Source organism: Saccopteryx bilineata, chromosome 2 (genome assembly GCF_036850765.1).
Source record: "Saccopteryx bilineata isolate mSacBil1 chromosome 2, mSacBil1_pri_phased_curated, whole genome shotgun sequence".
In the NCBI taxonomy this organism is placed as follows: Eukaryota; Metazoa; Chordata; class Mammalia; order Chiroptera; family Emballonuridae; genus Saccopteryx; species Saccopteryx bilineata.
In genome coordinates this window covers 156631693-156658026 of record NC_089491.1, presented here as the reverse complement: position 1 = coordinate 156658026, position 26334 = coordinate 156631693, and the positions used below count along the sequence as shown (strand labels likewise).

The 26334-nt window shown below is 39.9% G+C and overlaps 1 protein-coding gene across 1 annotated transcript in view; it reads left to right on the top strand.

Annotated features, from left to right (window-relative positions):
- Positions 1-5210: 5210 nt before the first annotated feature.
- Positions 5211-26334, top strand: part of C2H12orf56 (chromosome 2 C12orf56 homolog) — a 35986-nt gene continuing 14862 nt past the window's right edge. The window contains 4 exon segments of the mRNA XM_066254407.1: positions 5211-5325; positions 12101-12292; positions 15435-15511; positions 23304-23441. Of these exon segments, the coding sequence (XP_066110504.1) occupies positions 5211-5325; positions 12101-12292; positions 15435-15511; positions 23304-23441 (522 nt within the window).

Here is a 26334-nt window from a genome sequence, read left to right as displayed (position 1 = left end):
AATCACAGCAGAAATAAATGAAATAGAGAACAGAAAAACTAAAGAAAAAAAATAAAATAAGGAGATAGTTCTTTAAAAGATCAACAAAATTGACAAACCCTTGGCAAGACTCACTGAGGAAAAAAGAGAAAGGACTCATATAAACAAAATCCAAAATGAAAGAGGAGAAATCACCACAGATATCATAGATATACAAAGAATTATCATAGAATATTATGAAAAACTATAAGCCACCAAATTTAACAATCTAGAAGAAATGGATAAATTCCTAGAACAATACAATCTTCCTAGACTGAATCATGAAGAAGTAGATAGCCTAAACAGACCTATAAGCAGGGAGGAAATAGAAACAACTATCAAAAACCTCCCAAAAAATAAAAGTCCAGGGCCAGACAGCTATACTAGTGAATTCTATCAAACATTCAAAGACTTGGTTCCTATTCTACTGAAAGTCTTCCAAAACATTGAAGAAAAAGCAACACTTCCAAACACATTTTATGAGGCCAATGTAATCCTTATACCAAAACCTGGTAAGGACAACACAAAAAAAGAAAACCACAGACTAATATCTCTAATAAATACAGATGCTAAAATCCTAAACTAATTCCTAGCAAATCAACTACAACACATTAAAAAAATAATTCATCATGATCAAGTGGGATTCATCTCAGAATCACAAGGATGGTTCAACATACGTAAAACAGTTAACATAGTACACCATATCAACAAAACAAAGAACAAAAAACATGATCCTATCAATAGATGCAGAAAAGGCATTTGATAAAATACATCATTTTATGTTTAAAACACTCAACAAAATGGGTATAAAAGGAAAATATCTCAACATAATAAAGGCCATTTATGACAAACCATCAACTAACATCATATTAAATGGCATAAAACTGAGGACTTTTCTTCTAAAATCAGGAACAAGAGAAGGCTGCCCACTCTCTCCACTCTTATTCAACATAGTGCTGGAAGTTCTAGCCAGAGCAATCAGACAAGAGAAAGAAATAAAAGGTATTCATATTGGGAAAGAAGAAGTAAAGGTTTCACTTTTTGCAGATGACATATCTTGTACATTGAAAACACCAAAGACTCCACAAAAAGACTATTATAATCAATAAACCAATGCAGTAAGGTCGCAGAATACAAAATTAATATATAGAAGTCTTATATTATATATATAGCCTTATATATATAGCCTTCCTGCATGCCAACAATGAAACATCAGAAAACAAACTCAAAAAAATAATTTCTTTTACAGTTGCAACAACAAAAAAATACCTAGGAATAAACATAACAAAGGTTGTAAAGGACCTATTGAAAACTACAAAACATTGTTAAGGGATATCAAAAAAGATACAATGAAATGAAAAAATATTCCTTGTTCTTAAATAGGAAGAATAAATATAGTAAAAAATGACATTACCCAAAGCAATATACAAATTTAATGCAATTTCCATCAAAACCCCAATCTCATTTTTTAAAGAAATAGAACAGCCCTGGCCGGTTGGCTCAGCGGTAGAGTGTCGGCCCAGCGTGCAGAAGACCCGAGTTCGATTCCCAGCCAGGGCACATAGGAGAAGCGCCCATTTGTTTCTCCACCCCTCCGCCGCGCCTTCCTCTCTGTCTCTCTCTTCCCCTCCCGCAGCCAAGGCTCCATTGGAGCAAAAATGGCCCGGGCGCTGGGGATGGCTCTGTGGCCTCTGCCTCAGGCGCTAGAGTGGCTCTGGTTGCAACATGGCGACGCCCAGGATGGGCAGAGCGTCGCCCCATGGTGGGCGTGCCAGGTGGATCCCAGTTGGGCGCATGCGGGAGTCTTCTGACTGTCTCTCCCTGTTTCCAGCTTCAGAAAAATGCAAAAAAAAAACAAAAACAGAGAGATAAAAAAAGAAATAAAACAGAAAATCATCAGATTTATATGAAACTATAAAAATCCCCGAATAGCCAAAGTAATCCTAAGGAAAAAGAATGAAGCTAGGGGCATTACAATACCTAACTTCAAATTATATTATAGAGCCATGATATTAAAAACAGCATGGTATTGGCATAAAAATAGACAATCAGTCCAATGGACCAGAATAGAGAGCCCAGAAATAAAACCATATAAATATGGTCAAATAATCTTTGATAAAAGAGCCAAAAACATACAATGAAGAAAAGAAAACCTCTTCAATAAATGGAGCTGGGAAAACTGGAGAGCCACATACAAAAGAATAAAACTCGACTACAGTTTGTCCCCTTGTACTAAAATTAATTCAAAATGGATCAAAAACCTAAATATAAGACCTGAAACAATAAATTACATAGAAGAAAACATAGGTACTAAACTCATGGACCTTGGCCATAAAAAAGCATTTTATTTTACGAATTTGACTCCAAAGACAAGGAAAGTGAAGGCAAATAAGTAAATCAGAAAAAAACAAGAACTACATGATTCCATATATTGGTGGAACATAAAAACGAGACTAAGAGACATGGACAAGAGAGCGGTGGTTACCAGGGGTGGGGGGAGGGAGGACGCAGGAGGGAGGGAGGGAGAGAGTTAGGGGGAGGGGGAGGGGCACAGAGAAAATTAGATAGAGGGTGACGGAGGACAATCTGACTCTGGGTGAGGGGTATGCAACATAATTTAATGACAAGATAACCTAGACAAGTTTTCTTTGAATATATGTACCCTGAATTATTAATGTCATCCCATTAACATTAATAAAAATTTATAAAAAAAAAGATAAATGAATGGGACTACATCATCAGATTAAGAAGCTTTTGCACAGCAAAAGAAACTGACAACAGAACAGACAGACAGCCAACTAAATGGGAGATAATATTTTTAAATAACAGCACAGATAAGGGTCTAAAATCCAAAATATACAAAGAACTCACAAAACTCAACAACAAATAAGCAAACAATCCAATAAAAGAAAAGATGGAAAGAGGACATGAACAGACACTTCTCCCAAGAAGAAATACAAATGGCCAACAGATATATGAAAAGATTCCCATCTTCATTAGCTATTAGAGAAATGCAAATCAAAACTATAATGAGCTACCACCTCACACCTGTTAGATTAGCTATTATCAATAAGACAGGTAATAACAAGTGTTGGAGAGGCTGTGGAGAAAAAGGAACTCTCTTTCACTGTTGGTGGGAATATAAAGTAGTACAACCATTATGGAAGAAAGTATGGTGGTTCCTCAAAAAATTAAAAATAGAACTACCATATGATCCAACAATCCCTCTACTGTGTATATACCTCCAAAACTCAAAAACACTGGTACATAAAGACACATGCAGCCCCATGTTCACTGCAACATTGTTCACAGTGGCCAAGACATGGAAACAACCAAAAAGCCCTTCAATAGAAGATTGGATAAAGAAGATGTGGTACATATATACTATGGAATACTACTCAGCCATAAGAAATTATGACATCGGATCATTTACAACAACATGGATGGACCTTGATAACATTATACTGACTAAAATAAGTAAATCAGAAAATACTAAGATCTATATGATTCCATACATAGGTGGACACAAAATTGAGATTTATGGACAAGGACAAGAGTGTGGTGGTTACCAGGGGGAGGGGAAGGGAGGAGAGGGATGAGGTGGGGAGAGGGGAGGGGCACAAAGAAAACCAAATAGAAGGTGATGGAAGATAATTTGACTTTGGGTGATGGGTATACAACATAATTAAATGTCAAAATGATCTGGAGATGTTTTCTCTGAATCTATGTCCTCTAATTGATCAATGTCTCCCCGTTAAAATTAATTGTCTAAATAAATTTTTTTTAAATCCAGATAAAGATTTTACGTGTCATTTCATAGAATATGAGAAAACTATTGAAAGCTTCGAGTGGGGTAATATGATAAAAATCACTATTAGAGAAAATAATCTGACAGTTATGCTTAAAATGGATTAAAGCAGAAACAGACCAAAGATTGGTGGGAAGCAGTGGTGGGATTCAAATTATTTAACAACCAGTTCTCTGCCCTGATGACTGTTTTAAGTATTGAAAAATCGTATAACAACCCAGTGCTCTGAATGTCAAAGTGAAGATATTCAACGAAATGCAGGTAAACGGCAGGAGTAACTATGACTCTCTTAAGGTAGCAAAATGCCTCGTCATCTAATTAATGATGCGCATGAATGGATGAAAGAGAGTCCCACTGTCCCTATCTACTATCCAGCGAAACCACAGCCAAGGGAACGGGCTTGGTGGAATCAGTGGGGAAAGAAGACCCTGTTGAGCTTGACTCTAGTCTGGCACAGTGAAGAGACATGAGAGGTGTAGAATAAGTGGGAGGCCCCCGGCACCCCTCTGTTCCTGCTAGGGGGTGGGGCAAGGTGGGATCTGGCGGCCTTGCAGGCCGCTGGTGAAATACCATTACTTATCGTTTTTTCACTGACCCGGTGAGGGGGGGCGAGCCCCAAGGGGTTCTTGCTTCTGGTGCCAAGCTCCCGGCTGCGGCAGCCAGGAGCGACCTGCACCGGGTACAGTGCCAGGTAGTGAGTTTGACTGGGGCGGTACACCTGTCAAACTATAACGCAGGTGTCCTAAGGTGAGCTCAGGGAGGACAGAAACCTCCCGTGGAGCAGAGGGCAAAAGCTCGCTTGATCTTGATTTTCAGTACAAATACAGACCATGAAAGCAGGGCCTCACGATCCTTCTAACCTTTTGGGTTTTAAGCAGGAGGTGTCAGAAAAGTTACCACAGGGATAACTGAAAGCGGGGCCTCATGATCCTTCTAACCTTTTGGGTTTTAAGCAGGAGGTGTAAGAAAAGTTACCACAGGGATAACTGGCTTGGGGCGGCCAAGCATTCATAGCAACGTCGCTTTTTGATCCTTCAGTGTCGGCTCTTCTTATCATTGTGAAGCAGAATTCACCAAGAGTTGGATTGTTCACCCACTAATAGTGAACGTGAGCTGGGTTTAGACTGTCTGAGACAGGTTAGTTTTACCCTACTGATGTGTGTTGTTGCCATAGTAATCCTGCTCAGTACAAGAGGAACCGCAGGTTCAGACATTTGGTGTTTGTGCTTGGCTGAGGAGCCAATGGGGTGAAGCTACCATCTGTGGGATTATGACTGAACACCTCTAAATCAGAATCTCGCCCAGGCAAAATGATAGGGCAGCACCGCGGAGCCTCGGTTGGTCTCGGATAGCTGGTCCCCCGCCATCTCCGCCAGCGGCCGCCATGCGCTCCCCCGCGTGGTGTGGCATGCCCTGCCTCACTCCTCGGAGAGCCCCTCGTCCTGGGAAATGGGGCGTGGCCAGAAAGGGGGCCGCCCCTCACCCATCATGCAATGCACGTTCGTGGGGAACCTCGTGCTAAACCATTTGTGGACGACCTGCTTCTGAGTCGGGCGGGGTTTCATACGTAGCAGAGCAGCTCCCTCGCTGCGATCTATTGAAAGTCAGCCCTCGACACAAGGGTTTGTAAAATGAAAAAAAAAAAAATTGTATAACAAAAGGTAGTTTATTATTTTATGCATTTAATACTGAAATAAGAACAATAAGAGGCACACGAAACTAGATTATGTTATGAGTTTTAAAATATTAATAAAAATATTAAATAATACCTGCCAAAAACAATAAAACTATTATTTAAGGTATTTCCTTATTGCTTTTTTTTTTTTACAGAGACAGAGAGAGAGAGTCAGAGAGAAGGATAGACAGACAGGAACGGAGAGAAATGAGAAGCATCAATTGTCAGTTCTTTTTGTTGTGACACTTTAGTTGTTCATTGATTGCTTTCTCATATATGCCTTGACCGTGAGCCTTCGGCAGGCCAAGTAACCCCTTGCTCAAGCCAGCGATCTTGGGTCCAAGCTGGTAAGCTTTGCTCAAACCAGATGAGCCCGTGCTCAAGCTGGTAACCTCGAAGTTTGAACCTGGGTTCTCCGCACCCCAGTCCTATGCTCTATCCACTGCGCCACTGCCTGGTCAGGCTCCTTATTGCTTTTTCATTGGTGTCCTCACTTGCAATTTTCTTCACTTTAATCTGAGCATCACTGCCTGTGTGATTTATCTTTAGCCATCTTTTCACTGTAGGAGTAGGATCCCATTCCTTTAGAGGTAGGCCGATTAGATTAATAGTTATGGTGTTTGATGTATTAGAAACAGTCAGGCAACTTCTCTTCTCTCAAAATACTATGTTCATCTTTGAAATACCCCTTTCTGATGTATTCGGGGCAACACTAGAATCTATTTATATATAAACATAATAAATTAAAATCAATAAAAAAAGGAAAGAAATAAAATAAAAACCCCTTTCCACTTCTGCTGAATTTACAGCAATTGTTCTGACAATATTTTTAGTTCTTTGAACACTTTCAGGAATTGCACAGTTCTGGTAAGTTTTTGTTTGTTTGTTTTTTGTATTTTTCTGAAGTGAGAAGCAGGGAGGCAGAGACAGACTCTCGCATGAGTCCCAACCGGGATCCACTCAGCAAGCCCACTAGGGGGCGATGCTCTGCCCATCTGGGGTCTAGCTCTGTTGCAACTGAAATCATTCTAGCACCTGAGGTTGAGGCCATGGAGCCATCCTCAGGACCCAGGCCAACTTTGCTCCAATGGAGCTTTGGCTGTGGGAGAGGAAGAGAGAGATAGAGAGAAAAGAGAAGGGGAAGGGTAGAGAAGCAGATGGGCGCTTCTCCTGTGTATCCCAGCTGGGAATCGAACCTGGGACATCCACATGCTGGGCCAACACTCTATTACTGAGCAAACTGGCCAAGGCCCTGGGAATTTTTAAAAATGTTTTTCATGCCTGACCTGTGGTGGTGCAATGGATCAAGCACCGACCTGGAACGCTGAGGTCGGCGGTTCAAAACCTTGGGCTTGCCTGGTCAAGGCACATATGAAGTTGATGCTTCCTGCTCCTTCCCCCCTTCTCTCTCTCTCTCTCTCTCCTCTAAAATGAATAAATAAATAAAAATAAAATAAAATAAATGTTTTCCACAAAATCTCAATAACCATTCATATCAATTTTGTAACTAATAATGTCATTAGCCCTGGCTGGTTAGCTCAGCAGTAGAGCATTGGCCTGGTGTATGGAAGTCCTGGGTTTGAATCCCAACGAGGGCACAGAGGAGAAGTGCCCTCTTGCTTCTCCACCCTTCTCCCTCTCCTTTCTCTCTGTCTCTTCCCCTCCCGCAGCCAAGGCTCTATTGGAGCAGGGTTGGCCCAGGCACTGAAGATGGCTCCATGGCCTCTGCCTCAGGCACTAGAATGGCTCTGTTGAAGCAGAGCAGTGCCCTAGAGGCAAGTTTCTTCTATCCTTTGTTTGGTGTAAAATTAAGATGATATGTATGGTGGGGGTTTTCTGCACCCAACACATTTAAGTGTAAAAAGAGAGAAATTCTTCAATGTATTGATGAGAAAATGAGAGTTTGCCTTTCAAACATATGCCCAGACATTGAAGAAATCACTAGGACACACCAGGTTCATGTTTCTCATAAAAACAAGAATGAAAAAACCACACATTTGTGCAGGGACCTGCCGAATTTACTAAATCTTACTAAGAATATATCTATATAGATATATAAAAAGATAACTTTTGTGTCATTTTAAAAAATTTTTAACCCCTCTTTTTTATGAATTCTAAAAAAAAGTATAAAAATTTTTTAAAAATCAACATTCTCCATAGAAGAATGGCCCAGAGTAAACAAGGCCTAGAGTCAACAACAGCTATAAACTTTCCTCTAAAATGCTTTAGTTAAGTCATGTTTTGAAATGTATTGTCATTCAGTTCTAAGTATTTCTTAACTGTTTTTATTATTTTCAGATGTTTGATTATGATGTGTCTGATATGGAACTCTTATATCACTGTCTTGTTTGGAATTCTTGTTTGGGATTTCCAGAATATGTAAATTTATGTCTTTTGCTAAATTTGGAGAGTTATTAGCTATTATTCCTTCAAATATTTTTTATGTACTATTCTTTGTCCTCTCATTCTAGGATTTTAAAGACATGAATATTAGACCTTTTCATATTGTCACATAGACTTCTGACTGTCTATTCATTTTTTTTCTTCAGTCTTTATTTTCTGTGTTGTTCAGACTAGGTAATTTCTATTCATCTATCTTCAAATTTAATTACTCTTTCCTTTATCATTTCCATTCTGTTTATTGACCATTTAGTGATTTTAAAATTTTCAATTATACTAATGTATTTTTCCCTCCTAAAATTTCCTGAAGTCACCGGCTTGAGCGTGGGCTCACCAGCTTGAGCACGGGATTGCTGAGTTGAGTGTGGGATCATAGATATGACCCCATGGTTGCTTGCTTAAAGCCCAAGGTTGCTGGCTTGAGCAAGAGGTCACTGGCTCAGCTGGAGCCCCTCGGTCAAGGCACGTGTGAGAAAGCAATCAATGAACAACTAAGGTGCCACAACAAAGAGTTGATGCTTCTCATCTCTCTCCCTTCCTGTCTGTCTGTCTCTGTGTGTGTGTGTCAATAAATAAATAAATAAATAAAATTTGGAAATTGAGGCTTAAGTCAACCAAAGTCACAAAATCACCACTGAGTGGCACAGCTGGGATTGAAATTTATATCCCATCATGATCTACAACTTCTAAGCCTCTACAACTTGCTTCCTTGTGCAGCAGAGTAGAAATGGGTTGTGGTGAGCTAGAGAGAAGTGGGAAGTTAAAGGATGGATTCTGAAAATAGTACTGAGGCTTTTGAGATGCATTTGGAAAGATCAGAAGAGAATCAGCAAGAGATAAATCAAAACATCATTAAAAAGTCTCTTCATATTCCATATGAACGGTTTTAATCTTTATAGGATCCATTAGAAATGTGTAATAAAATAAAAATTAGGTTTTAAAAGTAGAATGAGAAGTTCTTTCAATGGAAATATTAGGCTTTCTGAAGGACAAGCATAATACTTTAGATATACATGTTTCTTTAGATGACATTGGGTAGAATTTTATTTCTGAAAAGCAGAAAAATGTATTGCAGAATTGTACTGATCTCCCCTAGGTCAGTAAGTGAGATTAAATCACTGCTTCCTCTCTCTCTCTCTCTCTCTCTCTCTCTCTTTCAGAAAGAGAGAGAGACAGATAGGGACAGACAGGAGAGAGATGAGAAGCGTCAGTTCTTTGTTGTAGCACCTTAGTTGTTCATTGATTGCTTTCTCGTATGTGCCTTGACTGAGAGGGGCTACAGGAGAGCGAGTGACCTCTTGTTCAAGCTAGCAATCTTGGTCTTAAGCCAGCAACCTTTGAACTCAAGCCAGGGACCATGAGGTCATGTCTATGATTCCACACTCAAGCCAGCGATCCCGCACTCAAGCCTGCAACCTCCAAGTTTTGAACCTGGGTCCTCTGCCTCCCAGTTCGATCCTCTATCTCCTGCGACACCACCTGGTCAGGCTTCATTGCCTTCTCTTAACAAGCATTCCTTTTATGTGAAAACATTTACTTTCAGAGTCTTAAACTGCTATAATTGGGCCATTGGTTCCCCTTTGTTCCTACTATTAAATTCTGAATATAAAGTTTAATGCTGAATTCTACCTGATAGGCACCCCCATGAGAGCAGCATACTGTCTAAGGATTCAACTCTCTGCCCACATTCAGACCTCAAGAAGCTGTCCCTTCATGGCCAAAGGGCCTTTCCACCCTTACCTACCCCCTCCAGGAGGAGCTGTCAGCCCATATCAGCCACTGGCAATGCTGTCAGCATGCCATTTTGCACAACAAACACAAAAGAACCCTAGGGATTTCTAGATCACAAAGACTCTAAGTGAAACCCCTTTCAAGTGCAATAGGAACAGAAATGAGTTTTACTTAGGAAATTCCTCCCGGGCCTCCCCTTTACAAAGCAACCCAAACCTAGAGAAAAAGGAATCAGAACTTCATTTGTAAGTTATTTCCATATCATCAATATTTCTGCACTTAAAAAGTTAATGGAACAATTATAGTAAGTGTCTGTAGAAGTTAACTTTTACTTGAGCATTGCTTTTTAGAGTAGTGTCCATGTAAGAAACATCCAAACCAGTTAGAAATTTTATGAGTTTATTTGAGCCAAACTGTCAATAATTGAATAATTGCCGGGAAGCAAAATCATGATGGATTAAGAAAATGCTGAAGGAAGTAACAGTTCACTACTTATTTTATATATCAGAATCAAAGGAGTGTTACATGAAATCCATTGGTGATAGATTACGGAGGCAGGAGAAAGCAAAGCTGGGGATAATTCTGAGATTGTATAAAAAGTAAAAGGAATAGATACATACTTACATAGATGGACATAGGATAGTTAACAGTTAACATTAACATGATAATAACAATGAGGGGATTGGTGGTTTCTGCTCTGGAGGGCTGGCTGTGTTCTGAGAGGCCTGGAAAAGAAGACTACTCTTAGATTCTGAAGGTGTCTTATCAGGTATGTTATTGTGTTGTAAAGTAACGTTCTGCCAGGTTTCTGTAGAGACACCAAGTCCAAATGAATTTTTAAGGAGTTTTATTAAAGGAGGAGATTTATTAATATGCCAGCCGCATATGAAAAACACGGGGCATAGCTGATCCAAATCGTGCCATGCCCAATACAGCCCTGAGGCAGGTTATATACCTTTGATCACACACAGGTTGGTGGGAAAAGGAAGAGGAGGGGAAGATGACATAATCATTAGCAAGCTTATAACATTCCTCTATAGGATTTATAAAAATATTCCTACATATCAAAACTTATAAGATAACATAATACCAAAGAACATTGTTTTATATATTATATAAAAGACATTCCCAAATCCTTTAGTGTTCATCTGCCATCCTTTCATCTAGAGGTGTATACATTAACTATACTCCTTCAGGATGGAAGGGGAGCCTGCATGGCGCCAGGGGGTAGCGTTTGTGAGTGGACCATTAAAGAAAGAAAGAATGGAGAGAAAAAGGCTTGCTATCTTTCTTCCCTTCTCCCACACCTGGCTAGGTGTTTATCCTTTTCCTCACAGGGCAGGGGAAGGGAGGGAATCCAAGTTTTCTCTCCACTTCCACTCAAAACCCAGCACAAAATCTCTCTAGTTGTAACACAATGCTGTCATCCATCCTGAGCTGGTTTAAATCAAACACAAGTATAGAAATCATATTTACAAAATCTGTCTGTATGCTTAGCCCAAATTATAAAATGCCCTTTAAGCTTCCTAGTAAAAGGGAGTTTCCTACACAGTATGTCTCTGCAAGCCAGGAAATTTTCACATTTCTCTCCCCTCACTCTCTATAGGAAGGAGGAGGCAAGAAACGTAACTCTTTTTCTTAAAATATTAATATCAATTTTTCCATTCTTTGGTACCTCACCACAATTGTAGATGCAAAAAGATGACAGACAGGCTCAAGTAAGATAAGCAGGGACCTTTGTTAGAGAAAAATACTGCCCTAGGATGACCGCCCACAATGAACTACTTTTAGTTAGAAAGTTTTCCTTTCAGACCATCCTATAGTAGTTAGCTACTCTCTGAGTCTGCAAGGCCACCAGCAACCTCCCCTGAGCTTGTCAGGGTCAGCATGCACCCCCTTTTTTGTTCTTGCTCTACCTTCCCATTTTGGAAATTTATCCTTAAAATTTACTAATATTGTGAAAGGCAAAATGCCCTGAACAATTAAGGAAATAGTTTTGTTCAGCTACTGCAATAGGGAAAATGTTCATTAATGAGAAGTATCTGTCCTAAAGAAAAGGAAATAGCCCTGGGTTTTACAGAGGCAGGTAAATAAGGGTGTCACCAGTGAGTCTCATGAGAATCATAAGGAGACAGGTCTTGGGATATTTGTGAGCAGGGTGGTCTTTTGCAGTTAGCTGGGGTGATTTCTCAACCATTTCTGCTTTCAGAGAATACAGAACTCTTACAAAATTCAATATTAACATATACTGCTCACAAAAATGAGGGGATATTTCAAAATGAATATGAAGTGATAAAATATCCCCTCATTTTTGTGAGCAGCATATTTCTGTATTTCTTAGCTGTGCTACTGAAAGTAGGTTGATGGGAGTCCACAACCTCTGGGTTCATAGACATTATTTTGTTGTGGTTGTAACCACCACGACTGCCTAGCCTTGTCCTCCAAGTTCTTGCTGGCTTCCCCCATAGCCACCGCCACCACTACCACCACTGTGGTCCTGATTGTCTTAACTGTTGTCACTGCCATCACCACTCAGTTGAGCACTGATCTTGGCCATAGCTACTTCTACCACCCCCTCCATCATCTCCACTGCGACTGTTGTACTGGTTCTGCTGTCCATAGCCCCGAGAAGGAATATAGGAGTTTAGCTATATCCATAGGTAGGTTGTTATCCACCATAGCCAGACTGCTGACTGTAACCCCACTCTGGGGCTGCCCCACTTCGCTGCTCTGAGAACTGCTACCAAAACTTCCCAAAATTCTGCTACGAGCTGGCAGCTGATCATAGCCAGGGTAGGGCTGCTGCCCATAAGACAACTGAGAACTCTTTGACTACTGCCATAGCCAGCAGTTGAGCGATATCCCTGGGGAGCTGACTGAGTGCCATAGCTGTTCTGGGGCTATCCATAAGAGCCCTAGGTACTCTGGCCATAGCCTGAAGTGTGCCCTGACTGACCATAGCCACCATAATTCTCATGTCCGTTGTGCTGATTGCTCTGCTGAGAATAACCCTCCATAGGCTGGGTGAGGTAGGTTTTGGGTTGTTTTTTTTTTCTGTATATTAACTCATTGAATCTGCACAACAACCCTATGAGGTAAGACTGTTATTCTCATTTTATAGATAAGGAAATTAAGGCACTATGAAATTAAATGATATATGAAAGTTTGCATAACCAGTCTAGAGCTGGAATTTGTATCCAGGCAGTCTGATTTTTTCTTTCTTTCTGTAGCTACTGGAATAAATGTGGGTGGAGGTTTATTACTTATGGGATACTACAATACAATATCAAATAATGGTCTATCCTTTGAAAGATAGAAAGTGAGTAAGCAAACATTTCAAATATAAATGACAAGTCTTGTTAGCATTCTTTTTTTGTAAGAATAAGGTATTATTTTAATATAAACAACATTTAAAAGCTTTGACTTTTGTGACATGGTTGGATTTTCTCATCAGGTTGGTCTTATTTGGTTAGTCTGAGCAATGTCACTGTAAGTTTTAAGAAATTGAAAAAAAAAATAAGTCTGACTTATCTTAGTTAACTAACCTCTTGTGCCTTGAAATCTAGAATGATCTTTCATGTTGAGGCATGGAAGTGCTCCTAGGAAAAGGAATTGGACATTTTAACTCTCTATATATTTTCAGTTTAAATTAACCTAAATATCCAATTAGAAATTAACATTCATTTGGATTTTAAGGCTTTCCAAAGAATTGAGGCTCCTTCAGTAGCCCATTTTACTTGTAATTTTCACCAAAAACAATTACATCTAGGTTAACATCTCAAATTCTACACAGATGAAATGTGGCAATTTTTTGTTACTTATGTGTTGTGAAGATAGCTACTAGAAAGCTAAATAATAAGAAATATTCCCAAATTAAAATTCTACATTTAAGCCAAGCATAAACATTTGGGTAGGAAAAAAAGGCAGGTTTTTTGTTTGTTTGTTTGTTTTTGTTTTGTTTTCTTAATGTAGAGCAATGAAAAAGTAGTAAGAGAGCACATACTTTCCCCATCACCACCCACTCACACACCACCTTACTCTGTTAAGGATAAGGCAGAGATAAGCTTGTTTGGAGTACTAAATCAGCAACAGTTCAGAAATTTCTTCTGAAATAACTTGTCTGTTAAGCCTCAAGATAACTAAAAGGTTATTTTGAAAACTGCTGAACACTACATGACCTTTTGTTTTGAAGACCCAGAATGAATGGGAAATGGCAACACTAAAGATTTATTTATTTATTTATTTAGTGACAGAGAGAGGGACAGATAGGGACAGACAGACAGGAAGGGAGATGAGAAGCATCAATTCTTCTTCATTGCGGCTCCTTAGTTGTTCATTGATTGCTTTCTCATATGTGCCTTGACCAAGGGGCTGCAGTAGAGCAAGTGACCCCTTGCTCAAGCCAGCAACCTTGGGCTTAAGCCAGCAACCTTTGGGCTCAAGCCAGAGACCATGGTATTATGTCTATGATCCCACACTCAAGCCAGCGACCCTGCACTCAAGCTGGTGAGCTCATGCTCAAGCTAGATGAGCCCATGCTCAAACTGGCCAGATTTCGAAACTGGGTCCTCTGTGTCCCAGTCTGATGTTCTATCCACTGCGCCACTGCTTGGTCAGGCAACACTAAAGATTTGTGGGAAAAATAACCTCTTTAATGGGGGCCTAGTTAACTTACTGTATAATTATGCTATGGAATGCTAGAAAATAATTTAAAAGATTGAAATAAATCTATACACAAAGGGCCCTGGTCAGTTGGCTCAGTTGTAGAGTGTCAGCCTGGCATGTGGAAGTCCCAGCTTCAATTCCTGGTCAGGGCACACAGGAGAAGTGACCATCTGCTTCTCCACCTCTCCTCCTGCTGCTTCTTTCTCTTTCTCTCTCTCCTCCCCTCCCACAGCCATGGCTCAATTAGCTTGAGTGGGTTGGCCCCAGGCCCTGAGAATGGCTCCATGGCCTCAATTCATGTGCTGAAATAGCTCAGTTGCTGAGTAACAGAGCAGCAGTCCCAGATGGGCTGAGCAACCCCCTATAGGAGGTTTGCCTGGTAGATCAGTCAGGGCATATGTGGGAGTCTGTCTCTCTGCCTCCCAAACTCTCACTTAATTTAACATTTTTTTTTTTTTTTTGTATTTTTCTGAAGCTGGAAATGGGGAGAGACAGTCAGACAGACTCCCGCATGCAACCGACCGGGATCCACCCGGCACGCCCACCAGGGGCGATGCTCTTCCCACCAGGGGGCGATGCTCTGCCCCTCCGGGGCTTCGCTCTGTCGCGACCAGAGCCACTCTCACTTAATTTAAAAAGAACAGTCTATACACACAGACATGAAAAACTGTCTACTATGTATTAAGTGGGAAAAATAAGTCCCGGATTAATCTGTGTGATATAATTTAGCTAGTAGTAAATATATATTATAGAAATATATCATCTAATATTTAAATGTTATAAACTTATAACTAATATTTTATATACCTGAAAGGATATAAACCAAACTGATAATAGTGAGGTACTTTGAATAGCAGGACAGAAAGAGTAGGGATAGACTTGAACTTTTATCTTTTACTTTATATATTTCTGTATTGTTTGATTTTGATAGATAATTTATAATAAACAAATATTATGTTTAAAACTTAAAATTATATATATAAGAAAAAACTCCCTGCCTTATTATCAAACACTGGAATGAGTTACATAAACAAATCATATACTATAGAAGGCATTAAAGAATAGATCTATGATATTTACTAAAAGGTGGGGGAACAAAAATTCTAACTATTTCTACTTTTCTCCTCTTTTCGAAAGCTACTCTTTTACAAGATCCTCTATATGTCAGTAAGCTCAGTCTTGCTGTTGGAGGTCAAAAGCCATACAGGTAAGGAGTGATGATATGATAGAGTTCCATGGAGGACTGTTTCCCTCTGTTTCTCCTAACTCTGTGTGTTGCTGATGATCTCATTTAACCTCTACCTCAACTCTCTATCCTGAATTTTAGGTCTGCAAACACTATTACCCACTGCACATTACCTCCTGTAGGTTCCTTAAAGTCAGCATATTCAAAACAGAATTCAGCATCTTCCTTCTGTTTTCTAACACAGGGCACAACGTTATTACCCCCAAATCCAGAGCCATGGATGTCACCATTACCTTCTCTCTCTCCTTCATTATCCCCTAAATCCAGCCAATCACCATATAACTTATTGTGCTTTAATATATCTGGGTAACACCTGCTTCTTTCCACTGTCACACACTCAGGCGCAGTCTGGGCTCCTACAGAATCTTCCCAGCTGGCCTCTGTCTCATTCTTGGCCCTCTCTAGACCATTATCTATTTCAACAGAGGTCTCTTTCAGAAGCACACATCTAATCATGTAACTCTTCCCTTAAAGCCTTGAAATGACTCCCCATCGCCCTTAGGAGAAGGTTCTAAACTCTTTAAGAGCTTACACAGATCCTCCACATGTCTCTTTTCATTTTTTCCATCCTCAACTATTATGTCCTGCCTTAAGCTTCTGTAACACAGGAGGTCCAGACCCAGGAAATGGATCTGGTATTGTTGTGGGACTCCAAAAAAAACCACACGAAGGACTACATGGAGAGGACAGAGCCTTTATTACCTACACACAGGGGCAGCATGGATGGCGGCCATTGATAAAAGCTCTGTGCCCTCAGGGTGGGGTCACAGTTTAAATAGCTAAACCCTGGTTGGTTACTCAAGCAAAACTTTTTGTCTATGTGCAAGCAAGCAAGCACATAAGCAGGGGGTTACGGGGGAAGGGTATTGCCCCTCTTTAATACATATCTGGTGACTCAGTTCCATCATTCTTAGTAAACCTTAGCTTTAATTTGACTACCCTTTATCTCATGACCTAAGGCCAAGATCTATGACCATGGCACCATGTGGCTGGGGAGGGGGAAGGGCCATGTCCAGCATCAACCCTACAGCTCCTGACCCCCATAATCTCACAGTTCTCAGAAAGCTCCCTGTATTTTTCCTCTAAGCCCTAACATGTTGACCCTTATTCCAGAACCCTATTCTGTACTCCTCTTCCCCCTCATGAATAACTTCAACTCATCAAGCCTTAGCTTACTATCCTTTTCTCTAAAAATAATTTCTCAAAATTAAGTTAAAAGGTGCCCCTCCATAACATCCTGTGCTTACACATCATGTAGCACTTCACCAGTCTCTATTATAATTGCTTGTTTGATTATGTGCTGCCCTATTGTACAGTGTGGCCCTTAAGGGCAGGGACTTGGTCACTGGCACATAGAGGCTGTCAATGAATAAGGTTCTGTAGAATGAATGAATGAATGAGGCCCTGGCTGGTTGGCTCAGTGGTAGAGCATTGGCCCGGCATATGGATGTCCCAGGTTCAATTCCCAGCCAGGGCACACAGGAGAAGCACCCATCTGGTTTTCCACCCCTTCCCCTCTCACTACTTTCTCTTTCTCTCCCTCCCTCTCTCTCTCTCTCTCTCTCTTTCTTTCTGTCTCTCTCTCTCTCTCCCCCTCCTGCAGCCATGGCTCGATTGGAGTGAGTTGGCTCCAGGAGCTGCAGATGGCTCCATGGCCTTCACCTCAGGTGCTAAGAAGAGGTTGGTTGCTGAGCAATGGAGTAATGCCCCAGATGGGCAGAACATCACCCCCTAGTGGGCTTGCTGGATCCGGTTGGAGTGCATGTTGGAATCTCTCTGCCTACCCTTCTCCCGCTGAATAAAAAAAAAAAAAAGAATAAGTGAATGAATGAATAAAGTAAGTTAGAGGTGGGGATCATATCATAAAGGCTTTATATTCAAGGACAAGAAGTTTGGGTTTTATCCAGGTTTCATGGTTCTGTTAGCTTGTTGTTGCAGTCAGCCTTATACTGAAGTAGTTATTTGTGACGAGACTATCTCTTCCAGTAATTGTGAGACCCTGGAAAGCAAGCAGTACACCCTTTTAATTTTTGTATTTTTCTCACTTAAAACAGTGCTCTGCACTCATAAAGCACTCAGGGAATTGATGGCATCAACAATTTTGATATTCAGTTTAAGTTATTGGCAATTTTTAAAAGGTTTACGATAATGATGTATATTGAGTTAAAAGTAAATTAATTTTAAAAGATGTATATTCATTTCCCACTAAAGGAACCAAAGGTTCTTACAGGAATGACTGATTTTAAGTCTGGGGCAAGAAATACAGAAAATGAAACAGCTTGTGCAGAATGCAAAGAGTAACAAGACCCCAAACAACTCAGGAGCCCACATGAAAAGGCTCCTAACAGCCGAAGATAGGACACTTGAATATCAGAAAAAATAATCAATGAGATGGTTGAAACACAATGAGTATATAAAAATTCAAAAGTATGTAATGATACATCATAGAGAGAAAGTCCTCTCTGCACCTCTACACAGAATGATAAAAATACATTGTACTCCATTAGAAGTAAATAGGCCATAAATCCCTTACTAGTGCTAATCAGCAAACAAATGGAAAGAATTAGCATTTACCCTGCCTGCCTTTCCTCATGAACTGTTATCCGTTCAGGTAACCAAACAGCCTGAGTTAATAAGGGAAATTCCATTTTACAGACTTCCAACTAATGAATGTGGAAGGTTTAACAGAATTAGAAAATTACCTTTTTTTTTTTTTTTTTTTTTTTTGCCTGACGTGTGGTGGCGCAAAGGATCAAGTACTGATCAAGTGCTGAAGTCCCTAGTTCAAAACCCTGGGCTTGCCCAGTCAAGGTACATATGCCATAGGAGAAGCAACTATTATGGGTTGATGCTTCCTGTTCCCTTCATCCTTTTCTCTTTCTCCTCTCTCTAAAATCAATAAATAAAATCTTTTTTAAAATTACCATTTTTACAACTCCTAATGAAATAATAGATTCATGCAGCAATCCTCAGTGGATAAAACCATTAGACAGAAAGATGAAGCATAACTTCAAAAGGAGGGATTATTTTGTAAAAGACTAAACCCATTGATCAGTCTTTGCATCACCCAAGTGGGACAGCCAGATGTTTACGCCTTGTTATTTGATGTAATATGAAACACACAGCACCACTTATGAAATATCTTGTTAAAATAATTAAATCTGAATCTGACTTTAAAATGTCAACCTTAAAAAGGAATGAAATTCTGACACATGTGACAACATAGATGAATCTTGAAGAAATGATGCTAAGTGAAATAAGCCAGAAATAAAAAAGGCAAATATTATATGATTCCACTTATAGGAGGCACCTAGAATAGTCAAATCATAGAAACAGAAAGTAAAATAGAAGTTGCCATTGGGGAGAGGGGAATGGGAGTTATTGTTTAATGGGGAAAGAGTTTGTTTAGGAAGATGAAAAAGTTCTGAAAATTGATAGCGATGGTTATACAACATTGTGAATGCACTTAACACCACTGAATTGTACAACTAAAAATGATTGCGATGGTAAATTTTATGTTATGTCAATTTAAAAAAAGGTAGGGATGAGTGTGTGTGAAAGGAAATAGATAAAACATGATTATCAAAATGTGAAATTTACTGAAGTTAGGTGATGGGTACGTGGGGTTTCTTGTATAATTTTCTTCATTTTTGTGTGTTTAGAAACTTCCATAGTAAAAGAAGAATAACAAGCAAATACAACAAGTACCTTATTTAGATCTTAATTTTAAAAAACTGAATATAAAAAGTTATTTTTAAGCCAATAGAGGATATTTGAATATGGAATGGGCACTAGTTCCAAAGAATTATTGATAATTTTGTTGCATGTGATAATCATGATTTTATAAGAAATGTTTGTTTCATTTTGATATGTAGGGGTTAAATAACAATGTTTGTGATTTCTTTTTCAAAAAGATGAAAGGAGGAGAGAGAAGATGGGGGAAGGTAGAAGAGTATTATAGGGGGAAAATTGGTGATGGACCGAGACTTGACTTGGGATGTTGAACATACAATACAGTGTACAGATGATGTGTTGTAGAATTGTGCACCTGAAACCTGTATAATTTTGTTTACTAGTGTCACCCCAATAAAGTCAATAAAAATAAAAAAATAAAAAGACAGTAATAGAGATGGCGTAGAATTTCTACATGTTTCCATGTGTTACACTAAAAAAGCATTAGTTTTAATTTGGGTGTTTAAAGTTATTTTTAAGCTTTTAAGCTAATTGTTTAATAAAATAGACCAACTTTGTATAAATGTAACTTGAAATTTATCTTTGAAGGCAAGAGGGAGAGTTCTGCTACTATCTTGACTCAGGAAGAGCATATTTCTTGCAAAGTTAATTCCTGAAGGCAACATAAAATGCGGTGATTTAAAATGCACTCTCAAAGATACAGTATATGCACAAGATACACAAGAAATGGTCTTTGCCTGCAAGGCACCTTCAATTTAGAAGAAAGAAAAACTCTTTTCATTTTCAAATTAGAATTTTGTCACAAATGTGAGTTCTGTAACTTGACCATTGTGAACACATACACAGTGTTTCTGAGATAAAGCATGAAAGTCTTTCCCAATTGTAAAGCATTATACAAATATAAGGTATTATTTTATTAGATGTCTGAGTGAAAAATGAAAAAATATAGGCAAAGTGGAGCTTATCATTAGATCAGGAATCCTCTTTGCCACATTATTTGGATGAATTTGTTTTCTAGCTGATGAAAATATAGAATATCTGTTAACATGAATATACTTTCCCCTTATTCCTCAATTGAATAATGGAGTTTTCTGGCACTGACTTTTTAAATTTAAATTAGTCAAAAGAAGTTTTTCAGCTGCGTAAAAGCAAAAATCCTCTGAATGTTCAAAGAAACTGTGATTATATATAACTTCTCTGTAGAAATATAGACTTCTGAATCTAACTTGAATTTATAAGGTTTATGAGAACTCAATTTATATATGAATTAATTTTTAGTATGAAGAGGTTACTATGCTTTCTTATGAAATTCATTTTGGCCTTTTTAAAAAAGAAAAAAAAGTTTAGTATTACAATCTATTATCATGGGTGCCAAAGGATAAAAACAGTTTGCTACTAAGGATCTTAGCAAATTGCTGACTCTTACTGGGAAAGACTAGAAAGTGATTTTCAAAATAATTATGCTGATATTGTATTTTTCTGAGTTTTTGCTTTCCTAAGCTCATTTGTTTGTGAAAACTACATTTCTGCTGTTTTTGGAGTTCTCAAAATATAGAAGGATTTATACTTATTTGTAAAATTTTCTCTTTTAAATTGATTTTAAAGACAGAGAAGAAGAAAAGGGGGGAGAAGGAGAGAGAGAGACATAGACATCGATTTGTTGTTCCACTTATTTATGCATTCACTGGTTGATTCTTGTACGTGCCCTGACTCGGGATTGAACCTGCAATCCTGGAGGATCAGGACAACGTTCTTTAACTAGCTGAGCTACCCAGCCAGGGCCTGTAGTTATTTTTAAAATGTAATGTGGTAGTAATTAGAAGTAGATATACAGGATCTCAAAGCTCATTCCTACTTTATTTAGATTCCACTTATTAAACACTGTAGGCTAAGTGCATGTGATAACTAAGTATCAAAACAGCACAATGTAAGTACTGTCATCATCCCCATTTTCTAGAAGAGGAAATTGAGGCACAGAAAGACTAAGTAATTTCTTTCTTTATTATTATTATTTTTTTTTTCATTTTTCTGAAGCTGGAAACAGGGAGAGACAGTCAGACAGACTCCCGCATGCGCCCGACCGGGATCCACCCGGCACGCCCACCAGGGGCGACGCTCTGCCCACCAGGGGGCGATGCTCTGCCCATCCTGGGCGTCGCCATGTTGCAACCAGAGCCACTCTAGCGCCTGAGGCAGAGGCCACAGAGCCATCCCCAGCGCCCGGGCCATCTTTGCTCCAATGGAGCCTTGGCTGCGGGAGGGGAAGAGAGAGACAGAGAGGAAAGCGTAGCGGAGGGGTGGAGAAGCAAATGGGCGCTTCTCCTGTGTGCCCTGGCTGGGAATCGAACCCGGGTCCTCCGCACACTAGGCAAGACTAAGTAATTTGCCAATGGTTTTTACCAAGCTGACTAGGGACAGATCTAGGGTTCTGATTAGCCCATCTGATCCCTCAGCCCCATGCTTATAATCATGTTGTTTGCCTCTAATTGCTGTCACTACATTTTGAATTATTATTTCTCCTTCCATGTCTCCACTAGAAAAGAGACTTTTTCAGGAAGTCTGAATTTTTGTCTTAATAGGAGAGGCTTATTGATTGGATAGGGGAGAACACTTTAGTTTATTTTCTTTTATTTTTGTTGTTTTAAGTCAAGAGGCAGTGGGCAAGAACCAAGATTCCATATAAATAGTTGGTATCAAGGTTTGTGGAGAAAGGGGTAAAAATATTTTTAATTCAAGTCAGAAATTCTAAGAACTTTCCATCAACCTATACAGAACATAAAACATCTCTCCTACCATTACTTTGCACCCTGCTTTCCTAAATCACTAGTTGTGTGAGCTTGGACAGGTTACTTAGTCTTCCTGATATCCTATAAATATAACAGTAATTCCCAGCTCAGACCCTTACTGGGACTGAATGAGCTAGTGCATAAAAAGTACCCCATTTGGGCAAACATGGTGAACCTAGGGCCCTGGTTGGCAAACTGCGACTCGCGAGCCACATGCGGCTCTCTGGCCCCTGAGTGTGGCTCTTCCACAAAATACCATGTGTGGGCACTACCTCGATAAGGAATGTACCTACCTATATAGTTTACATTTAAAAAATTTGGCTCTCGGCTCTGGCCGGTTGGCTCAGTGGTAGAGCATCAGCCTGGCGTGCGGAAGTCCCGGGTTCGATTCCCAGCCAGGGCACACAGGAGAAGCACCCATCTGCCCCTCCCCCTCTCCTTCCTCTCTGTCTCTCTCTTCCCCTCCCCCAGCATAGGCTCCATTGGAGCAAAAGATGGCCCCGGGCGCTGGGGATGGCTCCTTGGCCTCTGCCCCAGGCACTAGAGTGGCTCTGGTCACGACAGAGCGACGCCCCGGATGGGCAGAACATTGCCCCCTGGTGGGTGTGCCGGGTGGATCCAGGTCGGGTGCATGCAGGAGTCTATCTGACTGCCTCCCCGTTTCCAGCTTCAGAAAAATACAAAAAAAAAATTGGCTCTCAAAAGAAATTTCAATTGTTGTACTATTGATATTTGGCTCTGTTGACTAGGGAGTATTATGCTAAATGAAATAAGTCAGGCAGAGAAAGACAAATACTATATAGTATCATTTATATATAAAATCAAAAGAACAAAATAAACAGCAGAAATAGATTCATAAATACAGAGAACAAACTGATGGTTGTCAGATGGGAGGGGGTTGAAAAGGGCTGGGTCAAAAAGATGAAGAGATTAAGAAGTACAAATTGGTAGTTACAAAATAATCATAGAGATATAAAATAAAATAGGGAAATAGCCAATAATATTGTAATAACTATGTATGGTGCCAGGTGGATACTAGACTTATCAGAGGGATTACTTCATAAATTGTATAAATGTCTAATCACTGTGCTGTCCACCGGAAACTAATGTAAAATAATAATTTATGTCAACTATAATTGAAATATGAAATATCCAAACAGGAAAAAGAACTGTGTTAAAATTTCATTAGTCACAAATTTTTACATACCTGTCAATGACTGTTTATATTCCTCAAGTGCTCTTTTTTACATGAAAAGTTTTATTGTGTTTCTATAGATTGAGGAGAAAATTAAATGCTTCATTCAACTTAAATATGAACTTTGTCTTAAAGACAATACTTTGAAGAAGATACTTTGTTTAATTATGGAACTTAAAGTAGCAGCCCAGAAAAACTTCATTCTGAAAAGGCTTTTCTGGAAAGTAGGTATTTTATTTTGAACTTTTAAAACTTGTTTCACCTGTTTATCAAATGCAGTATATTCAAGGATAAAGTAAAATACTGTATAAATAAATGTCATCTTGTATTTTGATGCTGTATTTTACAATGTTGATTAAATTTAATGCATTCCTGCCTTTACACTTGAAATACTGTGAGGTAACCATCGTATGGGTATGTGTGTGTTGGGGTGGGGGCGGAGTAGACGAGAAGAGAGGAGAGTGGTAGCAAAAAGATAGGAGCTTACAAAAAGAGAGGTAATTAAGGGCGGAAGCTCCTGGCATGTGAGATATAGGAATACAGACAGTGAGATGAGAAAATAGATTTGAAAAAGTTTTATGTGCAGGTTTCTCTACAATAAAAATACGCTTTAAAAACTAGGTTTGAGTGTAGGACTGTTATTTTCTAAAAGGTGACTCCAGAGGAGTCAAAACCACGGAGCTCTCGCTCAATAAGCTACAGACTTCCTGTGAGTCTTAACATAGCTCCATTTTCAGTTTCAGGTGAGAGGTATGAGGAGATACGGAGAAGCCCACATTTGTGTTGGCGCTGGTGCTAACACACCACGCTAATACACGGGCCCATGGTCTCACTCAGAGCTGCCACTGTTTTATTGAGCAGTTGTGAAGTGCACAGCCTCCCCAACTATACAGGACAGTCCTGTTTCTCAGACTCAAATTCTTTTGTATGTAGGATGACCAATTATCCTGTTTTCCCAGACTAGGGTGACCAAATGTCCCAGTTGACCATCCCACTCAGGATTTAGAATATTTCTATCACCCCAAAAGCTACCTTGTGCCCTTTCACAGTCAGCTTCCTCCCAGCCTGGCCTCAGGCAACTTTGTGCTTTCTGTCATTATAGATTAGTTTTGCCTGTCCTAGGATTCCACTTACATAGAATTGTCCACTATATACTGTTTTCAGTCTGGCTTCTTTTGACATAGTATTTTTGAAATTTTTTCATACTGATGCAGGTAGGTGGGAGGTATTTTATGAGTTAGCAAGCAAGAGATAACATATTTATACTGCTCACAAAAATTAGGGGATATTTTATCGCTTTACATTCATTTTGAAACATCCCTTAATTTTTGTGAGCAGTATATTAAGCACTTATGATGTGCTAAGTACTAATCAGGCTTTATAAATACTATCTAATTTAATCTTAATATCAACTCTATGAGGGGATATTATTAAGTCCATGGTAGAGATGAAGAAAATGAATCACAGAGTATATAAGTAATTTGCCAAATGTCATCCAGCTACTTCAATGGCAGAGCTGGGATTTCAACTCAAGAACCTGGATCAGAGTCAGTGTGTAAAACCACCAAGTGCTTCTGATGGGCCTGGTACATCTTGCTCCTCCCCTTCTCCCTCTCTTTACCTGCCATTCTCAGCCTCTTCTCATGCCATATCACCTAACCAAGGGCACTCATATTTCTGTCTAAGTAATCTAAATTAACACTAATAAAAGAAAAAATTCTGGGGGGAAAAATGAACAACAGAGTAATAGAAAAGAGAAGCAATTACATTATATTTCTCATTAGAACCAACTTGCCTCATTTCATGGACCAGTGCATATCTTCATGCTCGATTTATCTCATGAGACTGGATAGTCACACGAAAAAATTGGTTCCCCCACTCTTTTTTTTGTTTGTATTTTTCTGAAGCTGGAAACAGGGAGAGACAGTCAGACAGACTCCCGTATGCGCCCAACCGGGATCCACCCGGCATGCCCACCAGGGGCGACGCTCTGCCCACCAGGGGGCGATGCTCTGCCCCTCCGGAGGGTCGCTCTGTCGCGACCAGAGCCACTCTAGCGCCTGGGGCAGAGGCCAAGGAGCCATCCCCAGCGCCCGGGCCATCTTTGCTCCAATGGAGCCTCGGATGCAGGAGGAGAAGAGAGAGACAGAGAGGAAGGAGAGGGGGAGGGGTGGAGAAGCAGATGGGCGCTTCTCCTGTGTGCCCTGGCCGGGAATCGAACCCGGGACTTCTGCACGCCAGGCCGACGCTCTACCACTGAGCCAACCAGCCAGGGCTGGTTACCCCACTCTTATGTCAGTGTTTATTTTGGCAGAAATGGCAATCTGCATTTTCACTGTATTAACAGAAGTATTAATATTATTCTGCACCATCTTTATAAGCTACACTAGTCTCTACATTTGTTTCTGTAACAGAAAACATTTTAAAATGAGAGCTTATCTAGCCTTGATTTCTTTATGTATTCACAAAGACAAAATTACTTTGGCCTGATCAGGTGGTGGCACAGTGGATAGAGTGTTGGCCTGGGATGCTGAGGACCCAGGTTTGAAACCCCGAGATCACCGATTTGAGCACAGGCTCACCAACTTGAGCATGGGGTTGCCAGTTCGAGTGTGGGATCATAGATATGACCACAGGGTCACTGGCTTAAGCCCAAAGGTTGCTGGCTTGAAATCCCAGGTTGCTGGCTTGAGCCCAAGATCACTGGTTTGGGCAAAGAGTCACTGGCTTGGCTGGAATCCCCCCAGTCAAGGCACATATGAGAAAGCAATCAATGAACAACTAAGGCGCTGCAACTATGGGTTGATGCTTCTCATTTCTCTCCCTTCCTGTCTGTCTCTGTCTGTCTGTCTGTCTCTCTTGTGCTAAAAAAAAAATTTACTTTGGAAAGGCAGGCCCCCATTTAATATATATTCCAAGGTAACTAACTGATTTACCTGAGATTATACACCTACTTATGGTTAATCTTCAATATTAACGGTCGAGCCATGTCTAGAAGGCATCTCCCAGCATCACTCTCTAGGCTTTAGCTCTTATTCTGTTCACCAGGACAGTGGTCTCCTGATTGAAAGTGAAAGTATGTTTTCAATTTGGGTTATGCTAGTATTAATAAGAGAT